The 23,402-nt window shown below is 46.4% G+C and overlaps 1 protein-coding gene and 1 pseudogene across 1 annotated transcript; both read right to left on the bottom strand.

Annotated features, from left to right (window-relative positions):
- Nucleotides 1-49: 49 nt before the first annotated feature.
- POLR2A (RNA polymerase II subunit A) lies at nt 50-23,128 on the bottom strand. Its single transcript, XM_011358845.2, has 29 exons — nt 22,628-23,128; nt 14,713-14,845; nt 14,431-14,567; nt 14,163-14,336; nt 13,774-14,055; nt 13,262-13,423; nt 12,899-13,119; nt 12,587-12,719; nt 11,957-12,081; nt 11,645-11,855; nt 10,899-11,108; nt 10,645-10,813; nt 10,365-10,459; nt 10,007-10,210; nt 9,619-9,841; nt 8,958-9,141; nt 8,373-8,544; nt 8,173-8,278; nt 7,872-8,077; nt 5,172-5,396; nt 4,773-5,019; nt 4,365-4,465; nt 3,436-3,540; nt 3,157-3,339; nt 2,673-2,876; nt 2,287-2,473; nt 2,042-2,155; nt 1,744-1,893; nt 50-1,642 (listed from the first exon to the last, which is right to left on the bottom strand). Exons 1-29 carry the CDS (start codon nt 22,718-22,720, stop codon nt 486-488), a joined length of 5,913 nt encoding a protein of 1,970 aa, XP_011357147.1. The 5' UTR covers nt 22,721-23,128; the 3' UTR covers nt 50-485.
- On the bottom strand, nt 6,376-6,494 carry LOC111738906 (annotated as a pseudogene).
- Nucleotides 23,129-23,402: the final 274 nt, after the last annotated feature.

Here is a 23,402-nt window from a genome sequence, read left to right as displayed (position 1 = left end):
GGGCCTGGGTAGGTAGTCTTGCCTCAAAATAAAGTACTCGATGTACACGCTTTTGATCAAAATTAGTAAACTTTATTTTAACTTCAAAAAATAAAATAACAGACAAAAGGCAGCTTTAGCTTTGTTCTTCTTGAAGACTGGATGTAAAGAACCAGAGCAGGAACTAAGAAATTAAAATACTCTTTGCCCCCCATCAAGCCATAGGCAAAAAGCAATCCTCAATTTGGGGACAGGTCTGGGTAGTTGGGATAGGAAGAACATCACAGCCAGGTGAGTGGGTTCTGAGACAACAGCACAGTGGAGAACAAGACAAAAAAACCTCACTGGAAATGGGACCAGAACTTCAACAGGTAACTTTGTCACAAGGGGATATGTACAAGGGAGCTAGGCTAGGGGCCTGCACTCCATGAAGGAGGTGAGAGGACTGCAGAGCACCACCAGGTTGCTGTTTGCCCTAGCCAGCTGCTGCTTCACCCTGCTCACCCTCAGTTCTCTTCATCACTGTCATCTGGGCTGATGGCTGGGCTGGTGAGGCTATAAGTGGGGCTAGTGGGCGAGTAGCCAGGGGAAGTGGGCGAGTAGGTAGAGCCTTTGGGGGAGGTGGGTGAGTAGGTGGGGCTGGTGGGTGAGTACTTGGGGGAGGTGGGTGAGTAAGTGGGGCTAGTAGGTGAGTACTTGGGGGAGGTTGGGGTGTAAACGGGAGAAGTTGGTGAGTAAGTAGGAGATGTTGGTGAGTATTTTGGCGTGGTGGGTGAATAGGTGGGGCTGGTAGGAGAATACTTGGGAGAAGTGGGAGAATATTTTGGGCTGGTAGGTGAGTACTTGGGAGAGGTTGGGGTATACTCTGGTGAGCTTGGACTGTAGGAAGGGCTGGTTGGGGTGTACTTTGGAGAGGTAGGGCTGTAGCTGGGAGAGCTGGGGCTGTAGCTGGGAGAACTCGGGGTATAGGTTGGAGACTGTGGTGTGTAGCGTGGGCTTGAAGGGGAATAACTTGGTGAGGTGGGGGAGTAGCTGGGTGAAGTTGGAGAGTAGCTTGGAGAGGTTGGGCTGTAGTTAGGGCTTGTCGGTGTATAGTTGGGACTAGTAGGTGAGTAGCTGGGTGATGTTGGACTATAGCTGGGTGATGTCGGGGTATAATTGGGACTGGTTGGAGAATAGTTAGGGCTGGTGGGTGAGTAACTTGGGGAAGTTGGTGAGTAGCTTGGTGATGTTGGAGAATAGCTAGGAGATGTTGGTGAGTAGCTGGGGGAGGTGGGAGAATAGCTGGGTGACGTTGGTGAGTAGCTGGGAGAGGTTGGTGAGTAGCTGGGAGATGTTGGCGAGTAGCTCGGAGAGGTTGGTGAGTAGCTAGGTGATGTGGGCGAGTAGCTTGGGGAAGTTGGAGAATAGCTGGGAGAGGTGGGAGAATAACTAGGAGAGGTCGGGGAATAGCTGGGAGAGGTTGGAGAGTAGCTGGGAGAAGTTGGTGAATAGCTGGGTGACGTGGGACTATAGTTGGGACTGGTTGGAGAATAGGACGGAGAAGTAGGGGAGTAGGAGGGTGAAGTAGGGGAGTAGGAAGGACTCTGGGGTGTGTAGCCCCCAGGGGAGCGGGGCTCGTAGGCAGGGGATGTTGGGGAGTAGCTGGGAGACATGGCACCACCTGTGGGAAAGAAATCACAAGGAGTTAAATGATGGATAGACAAGCCCAAAGGAAAGATCAGAGAGAAAATAAACTTGCCCTGACAGACAGGGGAAACTCACCTGGTGAGGGGATGTATGGGCTTGAGGGGCCTGGGGAGCCTGGGGAGCCTGGCGTGGGAGACCAGGCAGGGGAGTAACCAGGGCTGAAGCCGCTGGCATCTGAAGCAGCACTGGGAGAGAAGCCAGCTGCCCCTGGGGTCATTCCACTCCCTGCAAATTAAGAAAAACATTAAGTTAAAACCAGAGCTGGAGCCCAACACCATCTCTAGTGCTCCACAGCCTCCTGTGTTCCAACAAACCCAGCTCATCCATCTCCTGAACCACCAAGAGGACTCTCTTCCTGGGCTGGGTCACTCACCAACACTGGGGGACCAGGCGCCATAGGCTGGGGTTGCACCCTGGTTCCAAGGTGTCATGGCTGGAGAAATTCCTCCCATGGGGCTGGGTGCCGAACCGAAGAACATGCCAGTGGCTACATAAAAGGTACACAGTGACTTATGAGAAATAGCACTTAGGGACAAGCCACCCTCTCAACATTAATGGACTGCCTCCCCTTGGAAGAGCCAGCCAATTTCTGTACACAGCTGAGGCTGTCATACTCACGTCCAGCAGCCCCCAAGCCGGGGATATTGGTGGGGATCTCCATGCCATACTTGCACTTCTCTGCATCAAGCAGGAGGTCAAAACAGCCAGTGCCAGCTGGAGCTAGCTGGCCCAGCATGATATTTTCAGACACCCCCTTCATAGGGTCACTCTCTCCATGTGCAGCTGCTTCCATAAGCACATCCACCTGACAACCAAAGAGGGGGCACTACCCATTAGACCCCTCGACATAGCACTCCAGGGCTGTTCCACCCTTGTCAGAGCCAACCCACCCACCAGAGGGAAGAACAGCACCAGTGCCCACCCTACAGCACATTCACTTTGGTGGACACTCTTTTTCTCAAAGCACTCCCTCTTTCCACCCTGTTCATTAGTTCTGCCATTACCGTTTCCTCAAAGGAGCACTTCATGAGAGGTCCAGTATCCTGGCGATTGACTCCGTGTCGCGTGATGGCCATCAGGTGGCCACGACAGGTCATAGTATCACACAAGAGAGCCAAGTGCCGGTAATTGACATAGGAACCATCAAAGGAGATGACATGGTAAAGCTCCCGCTCCAGGGCCTTCCGCACAGCTTCAATACCCAGCACCTGGCATGGGGTTTGGGGGTGAAAGGTCAAGACAGAGTAGCTCTGCTCCCGGCTCCTACCGCCACCTAGATCCATAGAGGGACAGTCAAAAGTCAGTGAAGCCCAGACTTAAAAGTGGATTCAGGCATAAAAAATCTGACCAAAGAAATCCTGTGAGTGAGAACACACAATCCAACTGTTTGTTGCCAGGAGACCCAGGGAGCAGGTCTCAAGCCAGAAATCCAGGACAGACAGCTGGGCTCTGTCTACTGGACAGACAGTAGAGCTCTAAGGGGCTCACCGTGAAGATCTCCACAATGTCATTGGACGTAGTGCGCACAGGGTCCACATCCTTCTCACTCAACACCCGCATCAAGCTTACACCGTCCGTCTCCAGAATCCACTCCTGCAGGGCCTTGAATTCCCCGTCCTCTGTGATAATGATCTTCTTCTTGTTGTCTGTCTGTGGCAAGTGCATGTACACCTGGAGGGAGACACAGTGAGTTCAAGTTGGTTGGGTGGGGGTGTGAGAGAAAGAAAAGTAGGAGGTGGAAGGACTGTGGGGGAGGGAATGGCTGACCTTGCTGATCTGCTCAATACCCTGCAGGGTCATATCTGTCAGCATGTTGGACTCAATACAGCGCAGGAAAACGTCATCATCCATCTTATCCACCACCTCTTCTTCCTGCAACAAGAGTGAAGTCACTACTTCTGGAATACTCTAGGCTCTTCCCAGGCTCAACTCAAACCACAGCCTCCTCTGGGACCCAAGAGTCAAGTCAGGCCCCAGACTCTGCCCTCTTCAGTTCCAGTGAGATTACTTTTTATCATGTTTATATGCTCACATTAAAAGAAACCTAAGAAAAGCACCCACACTCCAAAATCCTAACACAATTTCCACTTGTGTGTGCGTGCAACTCTGAGGGCTGTAGCAAGGCATATAGCACTCTCTGCTCTTATTCTGGCACCCACTGAGTATTCACCCAGGCTGCTACTGCCTAGACAAATAATCTTACTGAATGAAAGTATACTGTATTCCATCAAGCACACATTTCTTACCTATTCTCCAATAGTTCAATAGTTAAGTTCTAGGTTTTTATTATTAAAGCACCAGGTACCCACACCTGTTGAACAATTTTTTAGGAGCCATGCCCAGAGTAAAGTCACTAGTCAAACATTTTCCTGGGTCTTATTACACCCGCTATCACACCACTTCCCCTAGGACATAGCAATCCTGTCCAACCTACCCTCAACTCTACCCCGGGCTCTCATGCAGGAGCTTCAGGGAAGGAGAGCCAATGACAGGACCACGGGAATGTCCCCACTTTAACACTATCTTTTTTATCTAAATAACTGCTACTTCAGATTTTGAAAATTTTTGCTGCTAAAAGTTTTGAAAATCATTGCTAACCACCATTACCCATTCCTACATTAGGTGGTGTCCAGGTTGCTTTCATTTTAATGGCTTCCTATGTTTGACACATGAAGTTCTTCTTGGATCCCATTTACCTCTTGCATTTTGTTTTCATCACTGTTCATGATGCGGATACGGAGTACCAGCTTCTCTGCATTATCATCATTAAAGATGCAATTCAAGTCATCGCCAAAACCTGGTGAGGAGCCATGAGAAAGATCACATCTACAGTACTTCCCAGTCATTGTTCATCTGAAGCTCTCTCCTTACAGGGTGCTCTTTTGGCTCCCCCCTCCTTCTCATAGAACCCTTCTAGAAAGAGGAGAAACACTGAAAGAAAAGGGAGTGCAGAGGGGAAGTGAAGAAGAGATGCCTTGGGGGATTAGAACCAGCATATGGAAGGCGGTGAGGGTGGGTGGCTCGTTGGGGACTAGAGTGCAATGACATGACAAAGGAGGATCCTGGGCAAAACTCCTGGGCTGGGTTGGCACTCCGAGCCTTACCAGCATTGATCTTTTCAGCAATCTGCTCCATGGTCAGCTTCCGATCAGTCATGTGCTTCCGGTCCAGCTCCACCCGCAAAAGCCAGGGGGAAATTCGGGCCACATCAAAGTCAGGCATCTCATAGTAGACATTCACCCATTCCTGATCCTCTGCCACCACCGTGCTCTGGGGGTTCGGGTCATAGTAGATAGCTGTGTTGGCAGTCACTTTCCTCAATGTTGTATGTTCCAGGCGGCACAAAATGTCCTGGGAAGAAAAAGGGATTCATAACACAAGCAGTGAGTGGGTAGCACCAAAAGCTTCTTCAAAGCCTCCTGTAGAGGGAATCCTAAACTTTTTATTCAATGAAAAGAATTCCTCTCCTCCTCCTGCCTGGAAGCCCATCCTCCAAGGCCTACCTTGGCTCTCTCGGCATCTCGAGCAGACTGGCCCAGCAGGAAGACAGTAAGTGAGGGGGTCTTTGGCTTCTTGGAAATGTTGATGAGCTCCTTAAGCCGGGGCACACCCAATGTCACATTCTTAGCAGACACACCAGCATAGTGAAAGGTGTTCAAGGTCATCTGGGTTGCAGGTTCTCCAAGGGACTGTGCAGCCAGAGCGCCCACCATTTCCCCAGGATGGGCCTAGAGAGTAAGAGATGCTAGCACCAGAAAAAGCAAGCTCACCCTTCTTCTGATGAATGACAGCAAGCTGCACTCAGGACTGAGACTATCCTCTGCTCTTACACAACATGGAACAGACGCATGTGGATAAGGCAGAGAGACTTAAAATTGTCAGTCTTATTTGACCATCCCTTTCCTTAGACAGTGCTTCAATTTACACATCCCATTTTGTACCTGATGTGCTTTAGACCCAGAAAAAGGTATTATATACCATCTAAAACCCCCAAATTTCTAAAAGTATGCAAAAGTTACAATGTAAATATTCATTTGGTGATAGTCTTCTAAATGGGAAGCTCCCAATGCATTATTTTAATTGAGATATAACCATATACCATAAAATTGAACCTTTTAATTAGAATCATACAGTATATACCCTTTTCAGACTGGCTTCTTTCACTTAGTAATATGTATTTAAGATTCATAACTGTTTCTTATGGCTTGATAGCTTATTACTTTTTATCATGGAACAATATTCCCTTGTATGGATATAACAGTTTTGTGTATCCATTCATTAATGAGTGAACATTCAAATTGTTTCACTGCTTTGGCTATCATGAATAATGCTGCTATAAATATTTGAGTGCAGATTTTTGTGTAGACATATTCTTTCAATTTTCTTGGGTATATTGGGATGGAACTGCTGGGTCACGTAACTCTGTTTAAACTTTTGAGGAACTGTTACCCAAAGCAGTTGTACCATTCCCACCAGTAGTGTATGAGAATTCTAATTTCTCCACATCCTCACCAACACCTGCTAGTGGGCATGAAGTGGTATCTCACTGTGGTTTTGATTTACCACATGGCTAATAATGCACAGCATCTTTTCATGTGTTTACTGGTCATTCATATATCTCCTTTAGGGAAAAGTTCTAGTCAAATCCTTAAACATTTTTTTCTTTTCACTGTTGATTTGTAATAGTGCTATTTTTTTTTTTTTTAATACCTACAGCACCCAGTCTTCCTAGGTGGTCTCCCATCCAAGTACTAACCAGGCCCGACCCTGCTTAGCTTCCAAGATCAGACGGGATCAGGCGTGTTCAGGGTGGCATGGCCACAGACTGTAATAGTTCTTTTGCATGGCCCTTATCAGATACTTTATTTGCAAATATTTCCTCCCATTCTGTGTGTTGTGTTTTTATTTTCTTGATGGTGGTCTCTGAATCACAGAAATTTTTAATTTTGATGAAATCCAATTTATTTACTCCTGTTGCTGCTCATGTTTTTGGTGCCATACCTAAGGATCCACTGCCTAATCCAAGGCCATTAAGATTTACCCCAGTGTTTCCTTCTAAGAGTTTTATAGTTTTAGTTCTCATATTTAGGTCTTAAATATATTGAGATTTTTGTATAGGTTAGTTCTCATGTTTAGGTCTTAAATATATTTTGAGATTTTTGTGAGGCAGGAATTCAACTTTACTCTTTTGCAAGTGACATCCAGTTGTCCCAGCACTATTTGTTGAAAACACTATCCTTTACTCATTTAATTGACCTGGCACTCTTGTCAAAAATCAAGTAACCATAAACGTAATGGTTTATTTCTAGACTCTCAAGCCTCTTCCACTGATCTATATATGGATCTTTACGTCAGCAGCACAATGTCTTAACTACTGCAGCTCTGTATTAAGTTTTGAAATCGAGAAGTGTGTGTCTTCCAAGTTTTGTTCTTTTTCAAACTGTTTTGGCTATTATGGGTCCCTTGCATTTCCATATGAATTACAGCTTATAAATTTCTGCAAAAAAGGCAGCTGGAACTTGGTACTGATTGTATTGAATCTGTAGATCACTTTGGTTATTGCTATTAAACAATATTAAGTTTTCTAATTCATAAACATGAAATGTCTTTCCATTTAAGTCTTCTTTCATTTCTTTCAATCATGTTTTATAGCACCCTAATGTATGTTAATTATTTAATTTATAATACTGGATTTAGATCAAATGGATTCAGAAGTACGACTATAATTAAATGCTTCTCTTCTTCTATTACCCTATAAAATCCTTAGACAGTGATGGTATATTCCAGTATCTGTAAATCTCATTTCTGCTTACTCCAATTCCCTACCTCCACCTAACTTAGAATTCCACACACAGCAAGCATTTTTAAGAAAAAAAAAAAAAAAAAGAACAACACTCTCATTTCATATACTAGCCATATCACTTATTTCCTATCTGACTATCATACAATACAGTCACGCCATCTCTCCAAGGCTGTTTTTATCTCTACGACACGGTATTAACAATCTCTACTAGAATCATCTTAAGACTGCTACGAAATAAAGGTATAAAGCCTGAAATACAAGACTTGGTACACGGCAATCTTTCAATGAATGAGAGCTATTATTAGGTGATTGTGGGCAGAGGTGGGCTGTTCTCAGAACCCAGAGAAGTCAATAGGTCAAAGGAGAAAAACAAGGCTGAGATGATGAATAAAACACTTACAATCGCTTGGTTGAACTTGGACTCGATCTCTCCAAGCAGCCAGTCGAAGGCCTCTCCACTGAGCCGAAACTCCTCAGCCATGCGGCGGGAACACAGTGTGGATCGAAGGTGAATGTTGAAGAGCAGTGTGGCATTCTCCTGAGCCTGCCGGCTCAGTGGGTCATCCCCATTCACGATCACCAGCTTCTTGCTCAGTTCCTTAACTCCTGGGGGCCAAATGAAGGGTGAAAGCATATTAGACCATAGGCCAACAGATTCCTGAACCCCATCCTGGCCTGGAGGACCCAAAGCAGGTACTCACCCTCTACTACCTTGATGGGGTGCAGGTCGGAGGGAAGGCGAGGGTTGATGTGGAAAATTTTCTGAGCATTCCAGATCATGCGCAACAGGTTGCAGGGGAGGACAACCTGAAGCGAGAGGGAAGGAAAGAAGGATCATGAGTCAGGGACAGCCACTCAGAGGCAGCACTTCTCTAGCATATCCCTTCCTGCCCAAACGCACCTTGCTGTCGCCAGTTGGGAAGATGACCCTAAGCACCTCCCGATCCTCACGCATCCGCTCAAATTCTCTCTCCAGCTCATTCTGAATGTGTGCGTTGCTCAGTACATCCTTCACCAGATCCTCCTGCAGAGTGCGCCGCAGGGCCCTCTCATTGGTATAATCAAAGCGGAACCTGCAGATGGCAGGGCATGGTCAACGGGCAATTGGGCCCTGGGGCCTGATTCCCATAGGAGCTTTGTAAAGCTCCCAAAGGTGTGCATCCCACAGAAACAGGACTTTGGAGACAAGAATCCTGGGCAGGAAAATATAAATTCTAGGCCCAAAGAGAGCCAGTGGAACCTGTGACAGCTCCTCTAGACTTGCTTTGTACCTTCACCAGGGACAAAGTGGGGATGAGTCTCATCTCTGCTCTCCATCCACCCTCTCCCATAGTGCAGCTGCTGTCAGACAAGTGGGGAAAGGGCTATAAAAGGTAAGGTCCACTGCAAGACTCATTCTAGGTAATCTATCTGTGTGGAGAGGGGAATCCTACAACTCTGGCCCTGAGTCCCAGGGGTGAGAACCACCCGCCTGCCACCTCCTCACTTCTTCTCAAAAGCCTTGTTGGAAGGCTTAAGGGTAGCCAGGTTCTGGAACTCAACGCTCTCGCCTGCCAAGCCATCCTCGCCGTAGCGCAGCTGTACCACCTGGTTGATAGAGTTCCGCACAGTTGCATCATACTTCACCATCACTGACTCCATGGACTTGATCAGCCGCCGTTGGATGTACCCTGAAGGGAGGTTATCAACTGTTAGACTCAAGGCAAGAAAAGGATGACAAAGCCCAAGGAACCGTTTCTATCTCAGGATAAGCCTTACTGGGTACTCCAGTGCCTTAACCCACCTGATCCTCAAAGAGCCGGCTATTAGCCCCTCATCCCCAAGGCCTTTTAATGAAAGCCATATCCATCGCCAGATGGAACCAAGCCAAGCAGAGTCCTCTAGGAACCAGCCTCCATGAGATAGGTTAGAACAGAGACCCAGAGGCTCTATCCCTTATCCTGAAATGCTATACAGCATTCAGAACAAGGGCACTTGTCTAACTCTTGAGCTTTAATCTCTATTCCTTCCACAAAGGCCAAAATTATATCTCTGGAAATAGAAGACTTTAGCTTGAGAACCCCCATTCCCTACTCCCAGGGGGCTTCTAAGTCTATGGTACTCCCTGGTACCAGCCAATGGAAGGGCTCTGGATCTGAATGCCTCACCAGTCTCAGCAGTCTTGACAGCTGTGTCAATGAGGCCCTCACGACCCCCCATGGCATGGAAAAAGAATTCGGTGGGTGTGAGGCCAGCCAAGTAGGAGTTCTCTACAAAGCCACGACTCTCGGGCCCATAGTCATCCTTAATGAAATGAGGCAGAGTCCGATGCTTGAATCCAAATGGGATCCGCTTGCCCTCCACATTCTGCTGCCCAACGACAGCAATGACCTGGGAAACATAAAAAGCGGGGTGCATCTAACTCCCTTTGCCTTAAGAATATGAGTTCCCAGTATTTTCCTCAACTGCCCCCCCGCCCCCCGCCCGCAACACATACCTTCCCTCCTCCTCCCAACCTTCAATGTGTCCCATATCTGGAAAGACAAGGCTCCCCACCTGGGAGATGTTGATCTTGGAACCTTTAGCTCCAGACACAACCATAGACTTAAAGTTGTTGTATTCAGACAGGGATTTCTGGGCCGAGGAGCCAGTCTTGTCTCGGGCATCATTGAGAATGCGGTTCACCTGATTCTCAAATGTCTGCCGCAGAGTGTTCCCTGGGGTGGGCTCTAGCTCATTGTTATGAGCCTTCTCTATGACCTAGGTGTAAGAGAAGGCAGAGTTTTTAGTGAAACATCAATCCTTGTTCTATTTTCCTTCTCTCTAATTCTGACACTCCCTTTGCTCTTGTTGATGTTAAGTTCAAAGTCCATGAGAGGTTCTTATTCAGTCTTTGCCTAGCCTTCCCTCTCACCTCAATGACATCCTGCTTGGCCTTCTTAATAGTATTCTGAATGTCCTGGTAAGTCTTAGAATCAGCAATGGAGTCCCCAATACCAATGGTATGACCTAAAGATAAGGAGAAACATCAGCGACACCTTCATTGGACATCCAAGAAACACGGGATGGAATCACAGCTAAGAAAGTAGATGGAAGAACACCAAAACCAAAAAGGAAGGAGAAAGGGAGAGAAAAGAGCAATAAGCAGGGGGAGAGAGAAGATTCAAAGGGTTGGGAAGAGCCCCTATACGTACCCTCGATGAGAAGCCAGTTGTTAATGACAGTCTGAATGTTGGAGTAGAAGAGGCGAGTGATGTCATGACCCATCTCCAGGTAGGAGATGTGGACCAAGGAGCCGGCTGACGTGCCCAAAGACTTCTTACACAAGATTCCCATGATCAGCTCCCCATTCTCCACCACCACCTGCAGACAAAGCAGCCACTCAAGGCCCTTGCTGAGGCTCCTATGTTCAAACTCTGTCCCCACACATCCAAAAGTCAGGCCCTACCTTGGTGTCCCCAGGAGAGATGTGCTTGTAAGGGCCACTGTCCTCATCATCAGGATGGGTGCTATGGGTGCGGATACAGTTGATGTGGCCTGGTATAATGAGGGAGAAGATCTGTTTGCCTGTCCACAGGGGCCGGGGCTTCAGGATGGCTGGCTGTGGGACCTTCCCATCCCATGTGGACAGAAACATTAGGAGGTTCATCACTTCACCCTATGAGATAAAGAGCAAGAAAAGATGGGAACTCAGAACTGTGGTCTTTTGGGGAATGTTAGGGGAGGCTACCCTGCCCAAGGATGAAAGACAGATTTTAAAGGTAGAGATGCCAAGAAAAATGTTTTCCAAAATTTTAATTAAAAAAATGTGTTGTCATAAGGAGACTTTTTTTGGTGACAGTTAAGCACAAGTTACTTTTAATGATTAGGAAATAAGTGAAAGTAAAAAGAAAGAAAAAGATAAAATTTTTTATCAAGGTAATTTATTTTTCCCTTCATCTTTACTTCCCAGACAATATCTGAAATTACATGACATGTTACGGAATTAAATGGAGAGCTAAAGCCATACACCTTTTTTGGCCTCTAATCTTTTCTAATCCTCTTTCCTTCCACCTCACAGGAAAGGTAGTCTCATATGCAGGTTTTGCAAAACAAGTCAGGGCAAAACCACAGCTCTTCCTCCCTGACCTCAGCCTCACTGCCCTGGGGCCCCTCTGCCTGCTCAAGCCAGAATTCCTCTCCAGGACCACACACCCGCTCCAGGAAGACGTCTCTCTTAGTGAATTTGCGCACTGCTGTGAGTGTGTCTTGCACGATGCCCATGACAGGGCGATTACTCTGGGGGGTGACAATCATGCGTGGCACCATGGCAAGCTCCTGGATCTCTGCCCGAGTCTCCAGAGACTGTGGCAGGTGCAGGTTCATCTCATCCCCATCGAAGTCGGCATTGTATGGAGTTGTCACACTATAGTGAAAGAGGGAAGTCAGAGTCGGGAAGATACCTGCAGTGAAAGCTCAGTGGGGTAGCCCAACCCCCAGCCTACTTCCCTCAGCCAGGGGACCGACCTAAGGTTTAAGCGAAAAGTAGACCATGGGAGGATTCGAACCCGATGCCCCATCATGGACATTTTGTGCAAAGTTGGCTGCCGGTTGAAAATAACAATGTCCCCATCACACATGTGCCGTTCCACCTAGGAAGGTAAAATGCGGAAAAGTCTCAGTCAAGAGAGAATGCTAAGAATGAAATGACGGTGGACCTAATGATGACATGCATTCGAGATAAAACGGATGATACTGTGGTATTTTTTCACTTGAAACACTGATCAATCACCCTCTCTGGGCCAGGCCCTGGCCTAAAATACCAGGTTATCAGAGATGACCTAAGAACAGTACTCATCAACCTCAGAGAATTTAGTCGGGGAAGAAAATCAAGAGAGACTTTGAACAAAGACTTCTGCTCTGTTCCTCCCTGGATCCCTCTTCCTTGCCATATTATATCGCTCATGCTGGCCTTGGGTTTGTGTGACCCCTACCCAGAATGGCAGTGGCTGGCAGCTACAACCTAGCCTAGGACAGCAATAGTCTTTTAAAGAGAGTCAATAAGCCTGGATCCAAATAAACAGGACAGTCTCTGCAGGCCCAGTTTAGTCAGCCCCCATTCAAAAAGCTTCCTGCTCAGGTAAGCTTGTTACATGCCTTATAGCCAGTCTGCAGGTGAAGGTCACTGGGTTTGGGGTGGAAACGCAGGTCAATGCGATCACCATTGTCTCGGATGATGTACTTGGCCCCTGGGTACTGGCTATTCCCCCTGCGCACTAGTTCCTGAAGTCTAGGAAGGAAAAAGGTGCAATGAACAAAACACTTCCCAGAAATATCACCCCCCCTCATCCCAAAGCCCCAAGTGGAAACCTAGCTCTTAAATTTCAATGCTCCCTCCTATTCACTCTGAGTCTATTCCCCTCATGTCTTCCCCACCACTCCAGGCAGGGCTTCTAAACTGAGGCATACCTGTCAATGTTGAAAGGGGTGACAATCTCTGCAAAGGTCATGTTGGCAGCAATGGAGCGAGGCACGCCAACCTGGTCAATGGAGAGGTTGGGATCGGGGGTGATGACAGTGCGTGCTGAGAAGTCCACTCGCTTGCCCATCAGATTCCCTCTCACACGGCCTTCCTTGCCCTTCAACCTCTGCTTCAGGGACTTGAGAGGACGCCCAGACTTCTGCATGGCCTGTGAGGAAACAAGGGTAGGGGCACCCCAGCAGTCAGCATGGGCCCCGCCTCCAGAGCTCAGAGGCCTCATGCTGGCTCCCTAACCTGGCCCCAATCCCTTTTCCTCTCAGGCACAGGGTGTGGGGAGCATGCTGACTCACACGAGGCAAGCCAGGCAGCTCATTGTCCACCATGGTGGCTACATGGAACTGGAGAAGTTTTACATCCTCTGCAATAACATGGGCCGCTGCACCATTCTGCTCATTGCGCCGAAGCTGATTGTTGATCTTCACGATGTCGGCCAGTTTGTGAGTCAGGTCATCCTGAGGTAGGAAGTCAAGAGGGTCACAATCTAGTTACCAATGAGCACTTGGCATACATGTGCCAGCACCCAGCGCCTCTCTCATACTCACACCACCCTGGGAAGCAGGCCTGGTGTCTCATTTCACAGATACAGAAGCACCTTCATGAACTTTAACCACTTTAGGGGCCTTGTTAAAGGTTACACAGCTAGCACGTGGCAGGGTATTTTCACACTCAGATGATCTGTCCCTCATCCATGAACAATGCACTCCACCAGTGGCTTCTGTACTCCTCTACCCCCATCCACAGGGCTCCCTCCCCTCAGACACCTAGCCATTCAGCTGAGAGGCAGAGTCCAGAAGCCACTGACCTGGTTACGGGCAGAGCCCTGCATCACAACAGCAGGGCGCACAGAGAGGGGAGGCACAGGCAGTACTGTGACAATCATCCACTCGGGCCGGGCATAACGTGGCTCCATGCCCAGCACAAAACACTCCTCATCTGAGATGCGTTTGAAGATCTCATGCACTCGCTCAGGACTCAGCAGGATCTTCTTCTCCTGAGAGTCCTCATTGACATGTTTCCACTCTGCATACAGCTCTAAGCCTGAGCGCCGGATTCTGGGCTGGTACCGCCCACAGCCACCGTGGCCCTTCCAAGGAGAGAGAAGGGCCATTAGAGCCCAGAGATCCAGCCACCCGTTCTACGCCACCTCCTGATCGCTTCCCCCACCCCCAACAGTCTGCCAGCCCCACCTACCTTTTCTTTGGTCAAATCCTCATCACCCTCAGGTTGCTCCACACCAAACTTGTTGTCCATCTCCTCTCCACCCTCGCAAATGTTTTTGCCCTTGCAGAGGTCATAGACGTGTGTGAGCCGCTTCTTGGGCTGCCCCTTGGACTTAGCCAAAATGTCCTTGATCTTTGGGTTGTTCTAGAGACAGAGCAGAGCAGGGTCAGTTGGGGCCTGCTCCTCTGCCTCCCACCAAGTAACCCCTCTCCCAGGCCAAGGCCCATCCCCCACTCACAGAGTCCACAAGTAATTTGGAGCAGAAGAAGCAGACACAGCGCAAAACTTTCATTGTCTTCACCAGGAAGCCCACATGAAACACAGGTTTGGCCAGCTCAATGTGGCCAAAGTGACCAGGACATTCTGTCATGTTTCCTGTGGAAACACACACCTGACACTTTCCTCCCAGCTCTTACCTCAGCAACTAGGTCTCCAGGTGCCCCCCTTCAGGCCTGGTTTTCTTTAAGGACCCAAGTCTCTCTTTCCCTTCACAATTCCGTGCCAACCCTCCAGCACTCACCTGCACATGTTTGGCAGCGGCCAGTCCGCTCGATCACCCCCTGCCTCGGATCCATAAGCCCCCCGAGCTTGGGGCGGCCACCCTCAGTTGTCTCAGGATACTTGATACCACCCTCTGTCACAGACATTCGCTTCTGTAGGAAAAAAAGGAAATAATTAAATTGGAGCCCTAGTTTCCAACTTTCATATACTAAAGCCTCAAAGAACTCCAAACTATTTACAGAAGACTAACCAGGTTTAGCCTTGGGTGAGGGCAATGGGGGGTGGGGACTCAGTGTGTGTATACTTCCGGAAATTTTAAAGTTGAATATCACAGTCAAGTCTGCCCAGTCAAAAAAAAAAAAAAAAAGTCTATCCCAGTCACTGTCTGAGTGGGGTGGGGAGTGCACAGAACAGCATGTGGTTGACTCCAGGTTCTATACAAGTCACTTACCTCTGAAACTCAAATCCCAGATATCCCCTTGTTGAATTTTAGGTCACTAACACACGTAGGAATTAATCACAAAAAGATATAAAAGTTGTTTCAAGAAAAATTAAAAAATCAATGCCTGTGTCTTCCCCAAAGCTGAAATCAAGCCCAGAATGAGTTCCTAGCAGGAATCTCTGTTTCCGCTGTGACAGCACAGGTGTTCTGCCCCAAGACATGCTCTGCCAACTCTATGAAGTTAGGCACTCTTTGCTCCAACCTTATCACTTCCTCCTTATCAAGGGCCTGGACAGCCGGAACCCTTCCATGTTCAAATGGAAATTTTATGATAACACAGGAGAGCCAGGTGCTAGAGTGGAGGGCTGGTAAAAATTATTTGGAGGAGAAATAAACCCAGGCACTTCCTGAGATGAAGGCAGAGGCAAGGTCCAGAATCCTAAGAGAGGTGGAGCCAAGACTCAGTGGGACCAATTTAGTGAAAGAAAGGAAGAAATGAAATAGTAGATAGGAGTTGAAGAAGAGATTTCTGCCTTGGGCTAAAGGTTGGTTGAAGAAACCTTTAGTTTTCACACACTGATAACCAAGGACTTTTAAATTAGCTAGGCTTTTTGGTCCACTAAACTTCCAGAGGGAAGAACTCAGAAGAACTTAATAAAAGCTTCAATCTGAATGTCAACTTCATGCCAAGCACCAAACGTACTTACTATGCCTTGTTTCTCTAATCCTCACCACAAACTTCTAGGAATGAATCCCTATTACTTAGACATGAGAAACCTGAAGCTGTGTGAAGTGACTTGCCCAAGGCCTCAATCTCAAGGAGCCAGCAGAAGTCAAATCCAACCCTCTCTGGTCCCAAACATATGCTCATCCCACTCTACCATGCCACAGCATAAATGATTAAACTCCAGGATGCATCCTGGTGCCAAGCACAGGGCTAGATGATTCATTCTTGTCTTCATAACTAACTTTTCATAAAATATGCATTGCTGTCTCCATTTTATAGATTACAAAAACTGAGAGGCCCAAGGTCATGCAACTAAAAAAGTAGTAAAGCCAGGATTTGTTTATGCATTTTTTCCACTGTATTATGTTGGAAAAACAGACGAGTGAGTTCAAATCAGCAAACTATAGTGATTATGAGGGCTTATACACAGCTATCTTCTTATATAGTCCATCTCCTTCTGCTACCACCACATCCCTACAACCACTCATGATGGGCCAACAAGCTCCACTCTGTCAAACTCAACAGAACCCTCTCAGTCCTGTCTTGTTGGTCTGTGAGACACCACAGATGGGCCACTTTTTTGACACTCACTCTTTCTTCCTACCTCTCTGGCTGCTGCTCCTTAGTCTCCTTCCCAGGCTCCTCTACCTTGGTCTGCTCCTTAAACACTACTCTTCCACAAGGTTTCAGCTCAACCACACTTCTCATCACACCCTATATGCTGTCCCATGATTTTCACTATATACTGATGTCGCCCAAATCTCTACCTCCAGGCCTCACCTTTCTTCTGGATTCTGGATTCACATATGAAACTACCTAATGAATCCCCTGCAGATATCCCACTGATAAATCGAATTCAATATGCCTAAAAGCAAACTCCCTTCTCCACAAAAATCTCTCCTTTTCGTTTAGTCCCCATGTAAGACAGTGGCACTCAAGTCCAAAACCAATACTTACCCCTCTTTACTCTCAGGCATAAAACAGTAGAAAGAGTATGGGCTGGGATCAGAGACCCTTGGCTTAGAATTCTGTCTCCATCAATGAATTACGTAATCGTTAAGGATTTAATTAGCCTGCTTACACCCAGGATGTAATATCCAGTCATTCACCAAGTACTGGTCATTTTTACCTCCTAAATATTTCTTGAATCTTGCCCGCCTTCTCCATCCCTACTACCACTGCCCTAGGTCAGGCCCTTCCCTTGTGGTCTACATCAGAGTGTTCCATAGGTCACCAGCCTCTCTCTCTCCAATCCATCCACACCATAACTGGGATTCCCCCTCTAAAAATGGAAATCTAATCTTCGTACCTTCTTGTCCTCAGAATGATGTCCAAACTCAGCCAGGAGAGCTTACAGAAAGTGTTTTATAAGGTTTTCACCTTCCATTTTTCCCCCACATCAGTAACAGAGTCCCCTGGGGTCTTCCTACTACCCAGCATATGTGCTGCACTCCCCTGGGTCTTTGTACATGCTATTATCTCTGCTTGGAATGCCCTTCTCTACAAGATAAACTGCTACTTAAAGACTCAGCTCAGGCATTGCTTCTTCCAGAGAGCCTTTCCACAGCCTCCCAAGACAGATTAGCACCCCTTTCTCTGTGCTTCTATAACTCCTCTATGACTGCACACCCCATGTGCAATGAAATGATCTACTGGGGTCTGTCTTCCCCATAGATTATAAGCATCTCTCGGGCAGGCGGCACTTCTCTATCATCCTGGATCCCATGGCTCCTAATAAATGTTTGTTAAACTGAATTTAACTGCTTAGGACCCTCCACTGTAGCAAAGTGCCCTTAAAGAACTTCGAAAAAAGAGAGAAGACTGTCCCCTGCCAGTCGAATCAGTAATCCCCTCATAATAAATCTGGCCACTGCTAGGTAGAAACCAAAATGGTCCACAGATGCAAAGCTGAAGAGGCTGAGCACCCAGGATGCTCATCAAGATGACCTGATGAAATCTCAGGCAGACAGGCCTGGGGATGACTAAATTCACAAAGCTGGAACCCTATCAACTGCATTGTGTCTGTGAGAAACTCTAGGGAGTTTGTTCACCTTGAATGAAACACACAAAAAACCAGAAGTAGGCCTGAATCAGGCTGCCAGAAGAGTCACTAGAGAGAGGCCTAAGGGAAATCCCACTCAAAACTGTTCACCTCCCTCTGCTCTAAGTCCATGCTCACCAAGCCAACCACCTTCTAAGAACTAATACTGCTTCCGGTATTGAGACTGGGCTAGGGGCTGTCCTAGACTATCTTTCTACCATAAGTTAGTTGTCACTTTGGATTACATGCAAACTCCTTTAACCCCCAATCCTCATCCAAACACTGGTTTTCTCACTACCCATGTGAGAAAGGTTAGACTCGAGGAGGTGGCTGGTCCCAGTGCCCCTGAAGTTTTGCAGAACAAAAGGCCTGCCGTCAATTCTCAATACTCATTCTCTTTCCTCTGTCTTTAACAAAGTACACAAGGGCTTTACAACTTGGCTTCAACACACTCTTACAGTTTTATTTGGTACCGCCTCCTCCCTATTTATGCTCCAACTGCATAAATGATTTTTAGATTTCTCAGAATTCCTTTTCTTCACGTTCCCTACTTTCCAGTAAACTTCATTTCACCCTTTAAGACTCAATTCAAATGTCACCTCTTTGTAAAGTCTTCTATCCTTATCCACAACCCAGAAAGATTCTCGGCCCAACTTTAATGACTTGTTTACACATCTGTCTCTCCCACTGGACTGTAATCTTTGAGGGCAAGGATCATGTTTCATTTATCTTTATATCCTCAGCACCCAGCACAGTAACCAGCACATGGTAGGGGCTCAACAGATATTTGTTGCACATACAGGAAATCCTTCACTAGATTATAAATAATTTGAAACAAGGATAATCTGATTCACCAGTGTAGCCCACACTACTTAAAAGAGTCTATTAATGTATTAAATCCTTCTTGGAATAAGTTGGGGCATAAATAAATTAAGTTATGCTTCACATAGAAGACTGCTGCTTTTAATAGGAGTCAACTCCTTCAAATGTAATTCAGCACCCACTTCCCCTGACTTTGTATAAGCTTTGCAGAAAGCTCAGCACCAAACCTTCTTGCTTCCTTCCCCTTACTAGGCAACATCCAAACACATCTTTTAACAGCAAAGACAATAGCTCTACCTCTCAACCAATTCTCAGAGACCCTCAGTACCTTCTCAATATACACCCCACCTCAAGACATCTGGAAAACATGCTATACTTAAATACTATCTGTTCCACAAAAGACCCCTTAACCATCCATCCTCCTATCCAAAGTGGAACTGTTATTCCCTCTAAATATAGGAGCACTATATAAACATCAAAGTTTTGTGAATAGCCTTCCCCTTTTTAAATGCAACTATGTCCTTTTTTTTTTTTTTTTTGCATAAATGGGGCCTCATTCTGCATTGTTTAGTAACTTTTTCACTTATCTAGATTTCTAAACTATCAGACACTAGTGCCCCTTAGTGTCTTGGTAACTTTCATAGCACTCCTTAGGCGAAGAGATCCACTTATTAAGCACACAGCTCCAAATAACTTAATATTTATGTCCTACCAACTAAATAACCATTGAAAAAATAATACACATAAATTGAGGAAAATATTTCAATATATTAAAATAAAAACATTTTTATTTATTTCCCAAATAACCACAGTTATATGACACCTGCCAGGCACTGCACAACTTCTCAAATCTTGGAATTGGACAGCACCACCCTTATTTCTTGCTCTACAATGACTTTTGCTCAGCATTCAGCAATTGCTAAAAACTGAGCGGCACAAAGACATGTCATTGGAAGGGATTTGGCGCCATCTAATGTTGAAAGAGAACTATCTGGAACTAGTAGTTCCCAGGACATCAGACAAATGTAGCTGCTTCTGTGCTTCTCTTGAAAATTTAAAATCTCTCTCTGCACCCCTATGAGTTTGCTGCAGTGCCTCAGCAATTTGGGAGGAACAGGGAATTTGACCTATTAGGAAGGTCTTCTTCTATTGTAAGAATGGACCTTGAATCATTCAAAAGGATTATTAGTAAATCAATTTAGGCAATTTGTAACTTCGAACAATGTCATTTGCAAACAATGCTGCAATAAAAATCCTTCTACATGTATCTTTGTGTACTTGTCCAATTATTTTATTCACTCACTTATTCAACAAACTTTTTAATTACATACCTAGTATGTGCCAGGCATTACTTGAGATATTGAGGGAAGAAAGAGTGAATACAAAGTCCTAATGAAATTTACATTTTATTGAGGGGGCAAGAAACAGAAAAATGAATCCTCTCAGGTTTATGAAGTAAGATAAAGTCAAGACTAGTGGTTAAAGAATGCAGGGGGATGCCAGTGGTCAGGGGAGAGCTCCAAATGATATAACATCTGAGCAGGGAACATACTGACAGAAAAGGACAGGCTGAGGAAGTCTGGGCAATGTTCTGAGCACCAGGAACCGTGAATAATAAAGTCCTTGAGGTAAGAATGAGCTTGCAGTGTTGGAAGAACAAACAAGTCAGTGTAGTTAAAGACGAGCAAAGAGGTGATTGGTGGTAATGAGATGGTGAGGCAAGCAGGAGCCAGAAAATATAGGACCTAATAGGTCACAGTAAGGGTTTTGGATCTTTTGAAAATGGTATTATGAAGGAAAGAGATGATGAAAAAAACCTCTGTAGCTGCTCTGCAAACTGTAGGAGGAACAAATGGGGCTAAGGCTAATGCAGTACTCTATGAGAAAGAAGATGGTGGAATGGACCATGGTGATTGAAAATAGATAGTACAAATGGCTGAATTCTAGACATATTTTGAAAAGCAAAACTGACAAACTGGCAAATGTACTGAGTGGAGGTTGGGAGAAAGAGAGGAATCAAAGATGGCTTTTAGGTTTTTTGGCCTGAGCAACTGGATGAATGATGGAGTCATTGCCTGCTTGGTGAACTAGGCAAGACCAGGGGAGAGGCATGGTGAAGGGGAGAAATGAGTTTTTTATTTGAGGATAAATTTTTAGAAGTGGTGGTGCGGCATCAAGGAATGTCCATATTAAACTATTCATAAAATTGTCAAACTGTCCTCCAAAAAAGTTATATAACATGCCCATTTCCTATTTTTTTTGACAGTAGGGAAAAAAATTTAAGTTGTTTTTACTAGTAAACTCAATATTGTTACTGGCTATTTTTGTACTAATTCTGTGAACTGCCTATTGATATCTTTTATGCAGTTGTCTAGTATAGATGTGTGCTTTCTTTACTGATTTGTATTCCTTGTATATTAAGAAGCCTAATCTTGTCTGTCACCTTGAATAGTTTTCCAATGTTTTTAGCTATCCATGGTGTCTCTGATAAACAGAAGTGAAATGTGCCCTGTTCTTTCTTATATGTAAAATGCTTAGCTCAGTGCCTATCACATAATAGACACTTAATAAAACTTACTCATAATTAATTCATTACTATTAAGAGTTTCAGCCCCCAAAAGCCTCCTATATTTTTTGAGTGCATTAGTTTTGTTTTTTAGATTTAAATCTTAACTCCATCTGGAGTTAATTCTGTGGTATGGGTTTGATTTGAGTTCAGGAGGTTCTGACTCCAGATACAAATTTCACACAACTGAGCCTTCTCCACCAACAAACTCTTCTCCATCCACTAACAGCCATTTAACTCCATTCTCTCCAGCCAACTAACCCTCCGGTTCGCTCCACAAAAGGAGTCCAAGTCACCAACAGCTCTCCTCCAAAACTACATTCCTCCCTGGTTTCTCCTGCTTCCGTGCTTAGACCTACCCCCAAATCGGTTCTTCACTGAGCAAACAAAGTACAGTTGTTTTTTTAATGTAAAATTGATGTCACTCTTCTTATAATTCTCCAATAACCTCCTATTGAAAATAAATTTAGAATCTTTACCATGATTTACAATATCCCATCTGGCCTACGCCACCTCATGCTTCTCCAGCCCATTTCGATAATATTCTCCTCACCCACTAAATCTCAGTCACAATGGTCTTCTTTCAGCCCCTGGGACACAACAAATTCCTTCCTTCCTCAGGCCCTCTGCACTTGCTGTTTCCCCTGACAAGCTCCTGTCCTAGAAACTATGGCCTAGATGTGTGGCTGCTTCTCATCATTCAGGTAATGTCATCTCCTCAGACAGGCCTTCACAGACCCTGACACCACCCCATCTAAAGTAAAGTAGCCTCACCTCAGTGACTATCGCATTACACCGTTTCCCTTTATTCAAGGCGCTTGCCATAACTGAATTATCTTGCTCGTTCATTTATTCGTTTGTTTTTTGGGTGTTTCTCCTGCTTCTTCCCACAGAAAGTGCTCTAAAAGGCAGGGCCCTTGTCTTTTTTACCTCTGCATCCCCAGCGTCTAGGGTCTATTACATAGTAGGTGCTCACAGAATAGTTGTAGAACAGGGAAGGAAAAAATCTGGGGCTCGACTTCTTATCCAAGCTTGCGAAGACCCCCTAGGATTCGTCTGATCTCATTTAACGTCGGTTATCTTTGTGGTGTGGAGCCAGTCACCCTTCTCTCCCTCCTCTCCAGCCCCTCCAGCTACCAGGCTCCCAATCCAGACACAGAGCTCAGCTTGCTCACACACTAACAAAATTTAACTCTGCACCCCGCACTGCCTTGGCGCTGGTAACCCATCCTTCCTGCTTGTCATGTTACGCAGTGAGAAGCGCCAAGTTTCCGCAGCCGCTGTCAAGCTCCGCCCGCGGCGCGGGAGGGAGGAGTGCGAGTGCAAAGAGGCTTACCAGTTCATCCGGACTGAGGACTCCGAACTGCACTCTCTTGATGGTGCGCAGCGGGCATGCGCTGTCCCCGGAGGGGGTGCCACCCCCGTGCATCGCGGAGGCAAGCGCGCTGCGCAGGCGCAAACCTCACTACAAAAAGCCTGCGCCGCCTCTGCCTAGGTGCTCAGACCCTGTCGGGGCGGCCACCGAGAAGGACCTCCCCAAGTCGGGAGGAAAAGACCAGAGAAGGAAGAGGTGGGGGAGGGAAGAAGGCGGGGAAACAAGAAGGAGCGAAAGGAGTTTTCCTCCCCCTTTCCGGAGATTTTTCGTCTCTCAAAAAAGAAAAAAAAAGAAGAGGGGGAAGGAAAAGGTTGGGGGAGGGAGAAGAAAAAGGGTAACGAATAAATAAGTAACCGGGCTCCTGAACGGCAGAGGTTACGGCAGTTTGTCTCTCCCCCTTCCGGGAGCCGCCTTCTTCTCCAACCGTCCCGGCCGCGCTCTCAGCGCTTCTGAGGAGCGAACTGGCCGAATGGCACCCTTTATAGATTCGCCCCTGCATCCCCGCCCCTTCCTTTCCCGCCCTCCCTTGCGCTACGGGGCCGCAAGCGCCGGCCTGCACGGGGCGCGCGCTCGAGTCGTTGCTCCTCCCTTCCCCCCACCTCCCCGGTTGAGCGACCATTTTAAATAACCAGGGGTAGGGGCACTTTTATCCCGCCACCTCCCCTTATTACTTACTCCCGCACTGAGGTTTAAGGTTTGAAGGATCAAGGATAAATATAGGCCGCTTTTATTCTAG

The sequence above is a fragment of the Pteropus vampyrus genome, unplaced genomic scaffold (genome assembly GCF_000151845.1).
Source record: "Pteropus vampyrus isolate Shadow unplaced genomic scaffold, Pvam_2.0 Scaffold44, whole genome shotgun sequence".
In the NCBI taxonomy this organism is placed as follows: domain Eukaryota; kingdom Metazoa; phylum Chordata; class Mammalia; order Chiroptera; family Pteropodidae; genus Pteropus; species Pteropus vampyrus.
The sequence above is the reverse complement of the archived record's forward strand: the minus strand, read 5'-3'. Positions and strand labels throughout refer to the sequence as shown.

Excerpts from the sequence above, each read along its gene's own strand:
- POLR2A (XM_011358845.2), bottom strand. The coding sequence starts at position 22,720 with ATGCACGGGGGTGGCACCCCCTCCGGGGACAGCGCATGCCCGCTGCGC. Across the intron at positions 11,856-11,956 it reads ACTTTTCGCTTAAACCTTAG|TGTGACAACTCCATACAATG; the intron begins GTCGGTCCCCTG and ends CTTTCACTATAG. Across the intron at positions 9,142-9,618 it reads TGTCAAGACTGCTGAGACTG|GGTACATCCAACGGCGGCTG; the intron begins GTGAGGCATTCA and ends ACCTCCCTTCAG.